We start from the raw sequence: 12953 nt of genomic DNA, 5'->3' as shown, positions 1-12953 counted from the left end.
GAAAATGAAAACGGGCTTCTGAGTTTTCTGATAACACCAAAAAAGTAATCATAAAGGAAAATATCAATAGCCAGATTTAATCAAAATTAAAATGTTCTGTTCTTCAAAATATACTTAAGAAAACAGTGTATTTTGAAAATGGGAAAATGTGAGCCACAGACTGGGATGAAATACTTGTAATAAATATTTCTCATGAAAAATAAATTGGACATAATCAAATTTTTTAAATTGCACTTCAAAAACATCATCAAGATAAACCATAATGGAAAAGAATGGAAAAAGAATGTATATATATATTTATATATATAACTGAATCACTTTGCTGTGCAGTAGAAATTAATACAACACTGTAAATCAACTATACTTCAATAAAATAAATTTTTTAAAAAACTTCAGAAACACTATCGAGGAAGTCAAAAGGCAACCCATAAAATAGGATAACATATTTGAAAATCATATATCTGATAAGAATCTTGTATCTGGAATGTGTAAAGAACTCTTACAGCTTAAGACAACCCAATAAAAAGTAGGCAAAATGTTAGAGCATATTTTTCTCCAAAGAAGACACGAATAGTCAATAAGAATATACAACATGTTCAACATCATTAGTCATCAGGGAAATGCCAATTAAAACCACAATGAAATATCACTAAAATAGCTAAAATTTTAAAAAACTGTCCGTACCAAGTGCAGCAAGGATGTGGAGGAAGCAACTCTCATAGTGCTGTTGGGACTGCAAAATGGTATTAATACAATCACTTGGGATTTCTTACAAAATTAAACGTACATGTACCATGTGACCCAGCAATTCCACTTCTAGGTATTTACTCAAGAGAAATCATATATCTGAAATAGCCATATATGAATGTTTATAGCACTTTCTTCATAATAGCTGAAAACTGGAAACAACCCACATGTTTATCAACAGTTGAATGGATAGTTGAAGTATAATCAGCAATAAAAAATAACTACTGGTATACAAAATAACATGGATGAGTCTCAAATACAGTGAGTAAAAGAAGCTGGACATGAAAATACATAATTTCCTTTACATGAAGTTTTTAGAACAGACAAAATTAATACTGACTGTAGTATCTGTTGCTGCATCTGGGTACCTCAAGGTTTCTCAAAACGTTGCAGTCAGGGTCATCTGGGACTCCAGTCTCTCCTGTGCGCTTGATTGAGGTTGGTCTGCTTCCAAGCTCGCTCGTGAGGTGGTTGGCTGGACTCAGTTCCTCTCTGGCTGTAAGCCAGAGGCCTCCCTCACTTCCTTGCCACATGGCCCTCCCCGTAGGGCAGCTCATAACAAGCACAGAATGAACAAGTGAGAAATCGCAAAATGGAAGCCAGCTCTTTTTGTAACCTAATCTTGAAAGTGACACCCATCACTTTTGTTACATTCTTTTCATTATAAGTCACTAGGTCTAGCCCATACTCAAGGGTATGAAGACCAGAGGATAGGATCATTGGAGACCATCTTACCCGTCAAACTTAATTTAAAAGTAATGTTTTGTATGTAATAATGCAAAATGTACTTTTAGAAGGCTTATGCACTAAAACGCTCATCTTTTGGTTAATGCCTAAAATTCCAGAGAGAGATTCAACCCTATAATTTAAGAGTTTTAGTTAGTAAAATATAGACAGTCATGGGAGAGTTTCCCTTTGGGCCTGTGTAATAATTACTGTGTTTTTATACTGTATTTTCCCCAAATCCACTTTGGGTAAAGAAGAGAGCAAGTAAAGAAAGTAGAGATAGGGAAACATGGCAGACCCGGTAAGCTCGCATAAAACAAAAACAATACTTTGCAGTTTTGCCCCTGATCAGCAGACCAGCTCAGTCTTCTTATATTATGAATATGTACTAACATTTTAATCTTAGTATTTAATGTTTGTTTCTTGAACTTTTTAGATTGTAAATATTTGGGAGTGTTTTTTTGGTTTGTTTCGTTTTAAAGGGGCCATGCTTGTAAGTGAACAATACACACTGGTGTTCTAATACTCTCCCAATTTTCTACACCCACACCTGTGATCTTAATTTCTATTTTCATGCATTTGCTCATGTTAAAGTTGTCATATATATTAAATGAGTTAATGTATGTAAAGCACTTAGTACCCAGCATACAGTAAGTGCTCTACTATTACTATGATTGATGCTGTTGTCTCCAACACCCACCTCCAGTTGCTTCATCTTCCTTCCTCTACACCACTCCACATCCTCTTCAGATTTAGCCCATCTTCTGTTCTTTCTTTTACCTACTCTCATTGCTACTTGCCCCTACTAAAACTCCTTCTTTTTGCTCCTTACCACATTCCCCATGACAGTCAATCTAAACTTTTTTCATCTGAGCAGATGAATCACCTTCTTACAGAGATTGTTATCTACCTCAAATCCCCTCCTTTTCTTCCCCCTTTAATTTCCCTGCATTTATAGTCTCCTCTCTGCTTCATTTATCAACTCTTCCCTCTTGCCTCAAAGGAAGGAGCATTCTTTTGTGGCTAACTCCTCCATTTCCATTTTTTAATTCCATTCTTTAGTTGGGATTAGGCTTGCTGCAAAACACAGAAAACCCCCAAATAACTGGTTTAAAAAGAGGTGTTTTTCTCAGGTGAAACAGCTCCAAAATTAGGCTATTTAGAACTGATACAGCAGTTCCACAACTTGTCAGAAACTCAATTTTTTTCTTTGCTACTGCTCTGCCATCCTTAAAGCATGGCCCTCATCTTCATGGCACAAGATTGCTGCTTGAAAACCAGGGAACACAACTTTCCACAGAGTGAAATGAAGTTAAAGAAGGCAAGGAGGACCTCCTCTCTTTTAAGATGTCCCTAGAGAACTACACAACACTTAATTGATCCGTAATTAGTCCAAACCTAGCTGTATCTGGCTGCAAGAGGAACTATGAAAGGAGCTATGTAGCTGAATGGCAGTTTGCCCACTGAAAATTCTGTACTTTGTGACTTTAAGAAAAAAAAATTGGTTTTCTGTTCTAAAGTAAGGGAGATTTGATGAGCCGCTCATTCTCATCTCCAACGACTGTTTACTTACTTCCTCAATCCCTTTCCATTACCCTCAAACATATCCTAGCTCTCCACCCTTTATCCTAAAAGAAAAATCAAAGTGTCTCTTGATTCTAGTCATTCTCTTCCTTTCACTGCAAAAAAATTTTTTTTAATCTCTCTCCTTTACAATTTAACATTTCTTCTATTCTGCTTATTCCCAATTTCTACTCACCATTGCACCTTTAAATTATATAGCTTCCTAACTAGCCTCCGAATTCCTGGGCATTTAACATATACATCTTTTACCCGAATCACGTCTTTAAATTTTATTTTATATTTAACTTCACAAGTAATACAAGAGTATATGATTTTTTTAAGGTATTATAAATAATGCAAACGTCTCCTTCGGCCATACCCATGGCTGCATTAAGACCTCTGCTGAACAAATGAGAGGATGGACGTAGTAGAGCAGATGATGCTATTTTCTTTTGAATTTTATTTTTTTTATACAGCAGGTTCTTATTAGTCATCCATTTTATACACATCAGTGTATACATGTCAATCCCAATCACCCAATTCATCACACCATCACCACCACCACCACCACCACCACCACCCCGCTGCTTTCCCCCGGTGGTGTCCATACGTTTGTTCTCTACATCTGTCAATTTCTGCCCTGCAAACCGGTTCATCTGTACCATTTTTCTAGGTTCCACATATATGCATTAATGTACGATGTTTTTCTTTTTCTGACTTACTTCACTCTGTATGACAGTCTCTAGATCCATCCACATCTCAACAAATGACCCAATTTCGTTCCTTTCTATGGCTGAGTAATATTCCATTGTATATAGTTCCACATCTTCCTTATCCATTCGTCTGTCCATGGGCATTTAGATTGCTTCCATGACCTGCCTATTGTAAATAGTGCTGCAATGAACACTGAGGTGCATGTGTCTTTTTGAATTATGGTTTTCTCTGGGTATGTGCTCAGTAGTGGGATTGCTGGGTCATATGGTAATTCTATTTTTAGTTTTTTAAGGAACCTCCATACTGTTCTCCATAGTGGCTGTATCAATTTACATTCCCACAGATGATGCTATTTTCCAATTCGTTCGTGTGTAACGGGGACGAGGGCCCTAGGCCACGCCGGGACGGTCTCTCCCTGCACAAGGCTGCTGGGTCTTCTACCGCACTGCCGTGAACGCTAATACCCGTCTCCCTCCGGCTCCCGGGGTGAGACAGCCTTGGCCTAGGTCGGAGGGGCGGAGGCGGTACGAGTTCTCGAGTTCCGGGATTCTCGCGTTCCGGGATTCTCGCGGGAAAACGCGAGTGTGGCGCTTCTCTGACGCACTTCCGGAGCGCGGTGGGGCTGCCGCGGCGGCTGCAAGCCTGGAGGATGGTGGTTACTAGGTCCGCGCGGCCTCAGGCCGGGATCCAAACCACGTCAGTTGAAAGCTCCCAGCAGAAGGTAGGAGATCTCAAGACTCCCTCATTTCTTCTTGCTGGTTCGCAGGACGGTGCTCAGGGAGGTGGGTGGCGCTGGGGTCCCGCGGAGCCTGGGGAGGAGCGGCAGAAAAGCCGGAACTGGCAGCGCGCAGCTGTGTACCAGGCTCCGCGCTAAGCCTGTAGCTTCCTCCTCAGACCTCACTAGGGTCTTTTAACGTGATGCTTGGCAGGGAATAGAGAGATTAGGTAACTTATTTTGCGGTAGTTCAGCTCCGTAATGCCGATGCACAGCTCAGGCCTTTTAATCTTACTGCTAACACCGTGCTAAGGAGGATTAATTTCGGCCACCAAGCGTGAGCCTCATTAGCTGGATTGGATGGAGAAAGCACCATTTTCACGTGGGAAGACTGGCTGTGCCCCGACAGCACCTCCTTCTGGCGTGGGGAGGGCTGTGGTGACGCCAGCTAGTAATTCAGTGGCGTTAGTCGTCCGCTTCCTTTGATATTGCAATGAAGGGAAGGGAGCATTAATTCGCTTAGGTATGAAAACGTAAGCACCGCGACCGATTCCATCTTTCGTCTTTTCCTATATGTTATGTCGGAATGTAGGTCCACCTAGCATATGTGACTTTGAGTGGAGAAAATTTTCTTTTTCAATTATTTGTTTTGTTCCCTAAAGTCAGATCCAGGACTTAGGTGACGCTAGTGAGGCAGGGCCTGCAAATGCAGTCAGATCCAGTATTTAAGTATTGATTTTTTTTTAAATTGTGGGTGGTGATGGTTGTTGTTATTGTTTTGCATTAATCTTGTTTACTGAGTTTTTTAGTGCTCTCTTAAAATTTGCTTCTGAGGGGAGTGCCTCATTCACTTTGCTCTTGTCCCATCCCTACCTAAATCACAGTGTATTTTCACTGGCTTGTAGAATTCTGCTGCCTCAAGAATTCACGCACATCCAAAAGGCCAGAAGGAATCTCCATCTGATGACCCAAGTATTGCTGAGTCACAGACCAGTAGGGAACAAAGTCCAGCTCCTAAAACCAGGAAGAGGAAGAGCGGAACTACAGGTTCATTACCAGGAATGAACAAACCTTCTACTGATGGAGAGATCTCTGAAGCAGAGTCAAACTGTTCTTCTGTGTCTGAGGCCCAGGATCCCATTTTAAGAGTAACTAGGAGAAGGCAGATCTTAGTTGCAGGCACCCCAGTTTCCAGTGTAAGGAAAAGGCTGAAAATAACTCGAGTAAGTGAGTCTCATACTGAAGAAGAAGTCTCTGAAGCAGAATCACATATTTCAGGTATTTCTAGAATTGTGCATCCCACAGAAATAACAACAAGAACCAGGAGAAGTAAGGCTAAATCCCAAACCGATCCAAACCAAGAATCCCATGTGGAAGCTAATTCTGATGCTGAGTCATCATGCTCAGACATTTCTTCATTTTCTGGAATTGCAACTAGGAGAACAACAAGGAGTATGCAAAGGAAATTACAGGCACAAACTGAGGAGAATGATACTAAGATTGTACCAGGAAATGAAAAGCAAATCATAAATACACCTGTGAATTTAGAGGATTCAGATACTAGACGAACTTCTCGTTTGCTAGCAAGATCGCTTTCTCAGATAAATAAGCCAAATATCTCTAATAATGAAACTTATGATGACCCTGATAATGACTCCTTTGGAAATTCAGGAAAAAAACTAATAGTGCAAAAACACCAAAGTTTTAATATAAGAGAGGAAAAACAAGACAACGTTTCACCTCTCAAAGAAATAACAAAGCAGAATTGTAAGAGCTTAGAGGAAGAAGCCAAAGGAATAATAGAGGCAGGAAAAGAAATTAATGAGAAAAATTCTCAGTTGAAGAGTCTTTCTGAACTTCAGGACACTAGCCTTCAGCAGTTAGTTTCGCAAAGGCATTCAACCCCTGAAAGTAACAAAACTGCCTCAGCATCCTCAAACCTGAACTGTGAGGCTGTAATGAAATCGTTAGCTCAAACATTTGCAGTTGTGGAAGTGGACAGATGGAATGAAGAGAGAAACAGCAGCATAAAAACAAGTGACTGGATAGAGCTTGGTGATGGTGGTGATAGTGATGAAGAAGAAGAGTGCACAGTTATAGGTGTTGGCGAAGACATGAGCAAAGAAAGGGATGTAGATTTTGAGTGTGATACCAAGCTGTGTGAAGTTGAGCCCAGCACATCTCAGGATAAAGATGATTCTGTTTTATTAGTTCTCAGCAGTGATGAAAGCCAGCAGTCTGAAAACAGTGAGAATGAAGAGGACACTGTGTGTTTCATTGAAAATAGTGGTCAAAAAGAGTCATTAAATGGAGACTCAGAAAATACATCACCTGACAATGCATTGTTTGTAATTGACACAACTCCTCGATTGAGTGCTGATAAAAATTTTTGCTTGGATGAAGAAGACAAGGCAAGTGAGGTTGCCACTGAGGAAGAGGAGGAGGAGGAAGAAAGTGAAGAAGAACCATCAGACAGTGACAGAAGTAAAGATAATGAGTTTAGTGATGAAGACAACTTACTAAATAGCACAAAATCTAAACTGTAAGTTTTATCTTTATTTTTTAAAGTAAGTTTTTGATACATGTTTGAAGTGGCTAATTTACCATAAAAGTATTAGTCATAGAAATTGAAAAAATTATTACTTTGGGTTCTTTATGGAAGAGCTTTTTTATCCAGCATTTCCCTTGTTTATGTGGGTATCTTTGTTAGTCATATTTTTCCCACCAATGAGAGCTAAAAGTACTCCGTTTGGTGGTACATTAAAAATCATCTGGGGCTTCCCTGGTGGCACAGTGGTTGAGAGTCCGCCTGCCGATGCGGGGGACACGGGTTCGTGCCCCGGTCCGGGAAGATCCCACATGCCGCGGAGTGGCTGGGCCCGTGAGCCATGGCCGCTGAGCCTGCGCGTCTGGAGCCTGTGCTCCGCAACGGGAGAGGCCACAACAGTGAGAGGCCCCCATACCACACACACACACACAAAATCATCTGTTAAGGTTTTCTTGCACGATTATTAAGAGCAACATATAAAAGGGAAGGGAGGTAACTTGGTTTTTTCCACATGTTGATTGTAGAGAAATTGAAAAATAGAGGAAAACCTGAGAAAAACAATAACCTATAATCCCATCTATCACCCATTGAAAAGCACTCTTTGGGGGCTATTTCTTTAGTTTCTTTTTTGTTTGTTTTTCAAATTTGTTTTTCCTAGGCACAGGCCCTTGGTGGCAGTGTATCCACTGGAAATACAGGTATCCTTGGTAAGGAACTATCCATTAACATGCCTAGTCTTCACTGTAAACCAGTGAAATCGCTGAGGCTAGTCTCAGGTGTACTTATTTTTTAAATGCCACACCTCCTCCCCAGGATAACTGTAATGTACACTCAGGGTTGAGAATCACTGCCAAGGCACTACAATTGAATGATTTCACTTTCCAGTAGAGGTTGATTATCAAAACTTTTAACTGCTCAGTTTTTATGAATAATTAGGAAAGAAACTGACTGTAAGTCCAAGTGTACTTGTTTATAAAAAGGACTCTTCAGTAATATAAAGTAGAAAATTTTATTACATAAATATAGCAGGAGCCCAAGCCAACTGCAGAAGATTGATTTGGTGGATCCAGGGTTTGACAGTTATACTTTTTTTAAATCTCCAGTGGAAAGTACGAATGCTCATTGTTTAAAACTCACTGATTTAGAGGCACTACTAAATGCCCTTAAATTACCCAGAAAAACATTCCAAATTTGGATCACTTAGAAGTTCGGAGTAGAAGACTCTGTCTTTCTCATTGGCTTTGGAGATGGAAGTATGTGGACGTATATTAACTCACTACGTATATGTGAAGTTGAGCAAATTGCCAGATGTATTTCCTCCTCTTTTCTGTAATTCTTTCTTTATAAAATCCCTTTATGAAGTCTGTTGTCATGTAATATGGCCTTAATCCTCTTCTAAGAAAAACTAGGGAATAAATTTTGATGTGCTTCCAAAAGGCTTAATTCATTATTCATCCCATAATTTTCTTCTAAATAAAAATACAGCCTCAATTGTTTCCATTTTGAATTACTAAATGATCTAAAGATCATTTCTTAATCACTTAAAAGTGATCATTTCTCTTTCAGTCTGAAGTTGACTAGCAGCAGCATAGATCCTGGTCTGAGTATTAAGCAGCTGGGTGGTTTGTATATTAATGTCAGTGCAGACAAGCTACAGTTGAACAAGAGAACCCTAACACAGATCAAGGAGAAAAAGAAAAATGAGGTAAGTTGCACAAAGCATCCCATTGGTTTTCATAGAACTAACCAGTCACTTCTAGAAATGATTAGTCCTTGGTAAGAGACTAATTTTCCTACAGTGCAACCACATTAGCCTACTGTGCTTCTTTTTTCCCTCTTTCCAGGACAATCATTTCTTCTTTTTTATTATAAAGTCCCAGCTATAGAAGATGAGGCTTGAAAACTAGAGTGATATAGGATCAGTGTTACTCTTCTTGCAATCACCAGTTATGATCCCAAGGGTTGTGTTTTTTCTTTTCTTGCTATACTTTTAGTTCTTAACTGCTTTGGACTGTGTTGAAAATCTGAAAGCTGCGAGTGCCCACTAACCCCACCAGGAAAAAAAGCACATGTGCGCATAGACATAAAATTGTACATATTTTTTCAGAAAGAAATTACAGGTTAGGTATCCTCATCCAAACCCTCAGTTTCAGCTGTCACCTTGAATGACTTCCAAATCTTTAGTATCAGTATTTTCTAGCCTTGCAGCCTACCCAGGTCTTTAAATCCAGGTGCCTATTGTTTGTTCATTCAGATGTGCTCAGGCACTTGACTTCACTAATTGCCCTTCTCTTCCCTATCTAAACCAGTTCCTCCTTTTGCAAGGGAAAATCTGTTTCCCTTTTGCACTCAACAACTAAGCCTAGGGGACGGTGCTTGTTACATACTTTCTACTCTGCCCCCTCCTTTCCACCCCACTGTCACTGACTAGTGACATCTGTTGTGTTTTTCATCTAGACTATTGTAGTGGCCTCCTTACTCTTCTTCAAGCCATCCTCCATGGTCTTGCTAGATTTCTTTTTCTAAAAATACAAATCGGACCATGATATGCTGTTTAAGTCCTGTAGTAGTTCCTCAGAGCATTCAAGGTGCCTCTGTTCCTCTAGCTCTGACTGTCCACCTGCTGTGTTCTTACCATTGAAAATTACTATAGTTCCCTGAACACACCCTGGTCCTTCCCCCTACCTCCAATGCAGAGATTATAAATCACAACCTTTAGGAAGCATTCTTTGACCCTAGTCCTTCCCCCTACCTCCTCTCTGCTTCTGCAACACCCAGTATAGATCTAAGTGATTATTGATCATGTGGTATTCATTGTTTTTTTTACTGTCTTTTATTTCTGGACTGGATAATTCTTTGTTGTGGGAAAATGTCCTGTGCCTTGTAGGATATTTTTTAGCAGCATCCCTGGCCGCTACCCCATAGGTGCCAGTAGCATCCATCTCTACCAGTGCACCATCCCCCCACCTCAAAATGTCTTCAAATATTGCCAGTTGCTCTCAGTTGAGAACCAGTCTAAATCCTACTATAGTACTTGACACACAACCAGTTCTTAATAATCTATTAAATAAATGTCATGCTCTCTTCTCTGATAGGAAAGTCTAGACTGCTACTGTGCTACCCAGCAACTTCTAGTCCTGAACCTGAATTGAGGATTTCTGAATTGATAATTGACTTCTAAATTGATAATTTCAAATGTTATTGACCAAATTAATATTTGCTGTATTCCTGTGAACTGTTTTGAGGGTTAAGGAGCAGCTGTCTTTAGTTCTTATACTGGGGAAATGACTAATAACCCTCAGGTTCCTTTTAGTCACATACACAGTATTAAGACAGTATTTAATAACCCTAGGCAAGTAACAAGAAATGCAGAAGACATTTAGGAAAAGATAAACAGATCTGACCACTTAAAATTTTAAAACTTAGGCAAATAAAAACACCTTAAAGACAAGTAAAAGACCACAGGTTAATACCAAGATACAAAATACATTTCTACAAATTAATAAGAACACAACGCTATATAAAAATGAAAATAACCCCCCCCCAAAATACAGGCATACCCCAGAAGAAGACTTATATTACAATACATAGCTAATAAATACACAAAAAGTTGATCAACAGCAAAGGGAAACATTCATGAAGTACCACTGACAAAACACAAAAGGATAATCTCCTGTGTTGGCTATGTAAAGAAAATGGTAGTGATTAACTCTTGGTAGGAGTTTATACTACTTGGATGCAAGGCAATTTAGTAGTCCCTATGAAAATTTAAATGACACATTTTGGAATCTGTTTTACAGAAATAATCACAAGTGTGCAGAGATGGTGTTTACAATGTTTCATGGAAAATGTAATGGAGACTTACTAAACTAAATATCAAGAAGAAAAATTGTGCATAACAGCTGTTAAAAAGAATGAAGTTGATCTTTGTATGAATTGACATTGAAAGAGCATCTTTAATATATTGTTGGGTTGCCAAAAGCAGATTTGCTCGATGGCATAATTTCATTGGTATACCATAAAAAGCATATGTTGTTTAATCAAAATCTATACTGCTGTTTCTTATCAGTAGTCTAGCTGGTCTCCTCAGTTCACAGAAAGCTGTTTTACCAGCATCGAAGAACTTATTAAAGCCTAGTCAGGTTTTTTTCCAGGGAGTTCAAGAACTCTATGGCATTGTTCCTGTTGTCTTTCGTTTCCAGTTGGTTGGTGCAGGTGGCTGGTTGCAAACCAATGAAATGCAAGTGGACACATTAACGTGTATCTGGTGTGTGCAGACTCAGATTAGAAGAAGAAATTTGAGATGAATATTGATTTTATAGATTGCCTAAACCCTTCAGTTTGTCTTCTAAAGCATTTTTATTTTGATATAATTTACAAATTTAAGGACAGGAGAAGCTTTGCAGTAGTATGTTTGTCCATATAGAAGGTTAATATATCTGGAGTAGTCTTCAGTGTGGGAGATGTTTCCTTTATAAGGCAATAATGTTGAAACAATAATGACATTCTGACATTTTAAAACCAGTTTAATATTTTTGCAGCTTTTGCAGAAAGCCGTCATTACTCCTGATTTTGAAAAAAACTACTGTGTCCCACCATATAGTGAATCAAAGTATAAACTTCAGAAAAAACGCAGAGTGAGTACAGTGACTCATTATTTAGAATGTTTAATGTGTTTGACTATATATGTTCAGTTTATCTAACATGGCTGTACAATTAAAATATATACGTTTCCAAAGAAAATTGTTACAGATATCTAAGAGCCCGTAAAATATGGTTCCATAAACAACGTTTCTTATAGATTTTCACAAAGTGAAAGCTCTTTTTTACCATCCTTAAAAACAGTGGCAGCCAGCATATGAGGTCACCGTCCACACCACACCTCTTGGCTTATGGGTACTGTTCACAGAAGGCCGGGAGCTCCGTTGTGGGCTTTTGTAGGGAACTGAATGTAACCATTAAAAACACTGGCCTATTTAGTCTGCCAACTGAAAGCACAGAAGGTATTTTCTTTAGTAAAATACAGGGGACTACTTCCATTTCAACTAATAAGGATAAAGAAATTATTGAGAGAGCTTAAGAGGAAATTTGAGGATGGTGCTCCAGTAGTCACTAATATGACCAGAGCACCCTGGCACATGGTAAACACTCCAATATTTGTTGCGTGAATGAACAAAAAATGAAATTAAGCAAGTAACTTGCTAGGAGTTTTCAAAAAATAGCAAGTTTTTGAATTTTAGAAATAATAGAAATTTCTGGACTTGCTGGAGTGAGTAACTTTCTGAGACAACTCGGTGACTCAGTAAAAGTGTTAATGTTTATGTAAAAGCTCCAGAAGTAAAAATGTTTTTTATACATTACATCTTGTGTAGGGTATTCTAGACAATGAAAATTGAAGCTGTGGGTTACTCTCCCAACAAGTCAGCAGTTCTTACTAAGATACAAAGTAAATTTTAAGGAGCCCTCATTTAAGAAACTGACAGTGCTGTGCCTGATTTATCAGAGAAATCACTTTTTGTGATCTAATCATTTTATGAAAGGTGAATCTGGAGATAATATATACATTCCTGTAAAGTAACCTTATTTGTTTTTCATGAAATTGTCTTTATAATTTTAGGGGGAGTGAGGTATAGTTTATACACTGCTTATTAAAATTAGAATTTTCTAATTGTTTCTGAAATTTGAATTTCAGCAAGAGCGACAAAAAACAGCAGGTGATGGCTGGTTTGGTATGAAAGCTCCAGAACTGACAGATGAATTGAAAAATGATCTCAAAGCACTGAAGATGAGAGCTAGCATGGACCCAAAAAGGTTTTACAAGAAAAATGATAGAGACGGCTTCCCCAAGTACTTCCAGGTATGAAGCAAACAGAATAATGGTAGTGATGTTCTGAGGATTTTAGTGGAAAGCACTATAGCGATTTGTTTACTCTTAAATGA

General features: G+C 38.8%; 1 protein-coding gene across 3 annotated transcripts in view; it reads left to right on the top strand.

The window, feature by feature from the left end:
* Positions 1–4014: 4014 nt before the first annotated feature.
* The window catches only part of DNTTIP2 (deoxynucleotidyltransferase terminal interacting protein 2), a 13539-nt gene continuing 4600 nt past the window's right edge, over positions 4015–12953 (top strand). Inside the window, exons 1-5 of one of the 3 annotated variants that reach the window (XM_027114371.1) lie at positions 4015–4471; positions 5371–7007; positions 8580–8718; positions 11555–11650; positions 12706–12870. In XM_027114371.1, coding sequence (XP_026970172.1) covers positions 4400–4471; positions 5371–7007; positions 8580–8718; positions 11555–11650; positions 12706–12870 — 2109 coding nt within the window. In that variant the 5' untranslated portion in view covers positions 4015–4399. Of the gene's footprint in view, positions 4472–5349; positions 7008–8579; positions 8719–11554; positions 11651–12705; positions 12871–12953 lie in introns of all 3 variants that reach the window. The other 2 variants (XM_027114370.1, XM_027114373.1) reach the window with 2 other exon arrangements.

This window comes from Aethalodelphis obliquidens, unplaced genomic scaffold, assembly GCF_003676395.1.
Source record: "Aethalodelphis obliquidens isolate GAN/ISIS:26980383/991018 unplaced genomic scaffold, ASM367639v1 scaffold13, whole genome shotgun sequence".
NCBI lineage: Eukaryota > Metazoa > Chordata > Mammalia > Artiodactyla > Delphinidae > Aethalodelphis > Aethalodelphis obliquidens.
Note: the sequence above shows the minus strand (reverse complement) of the source record. Positions and strands in the feature narration are given on the sequence as shown.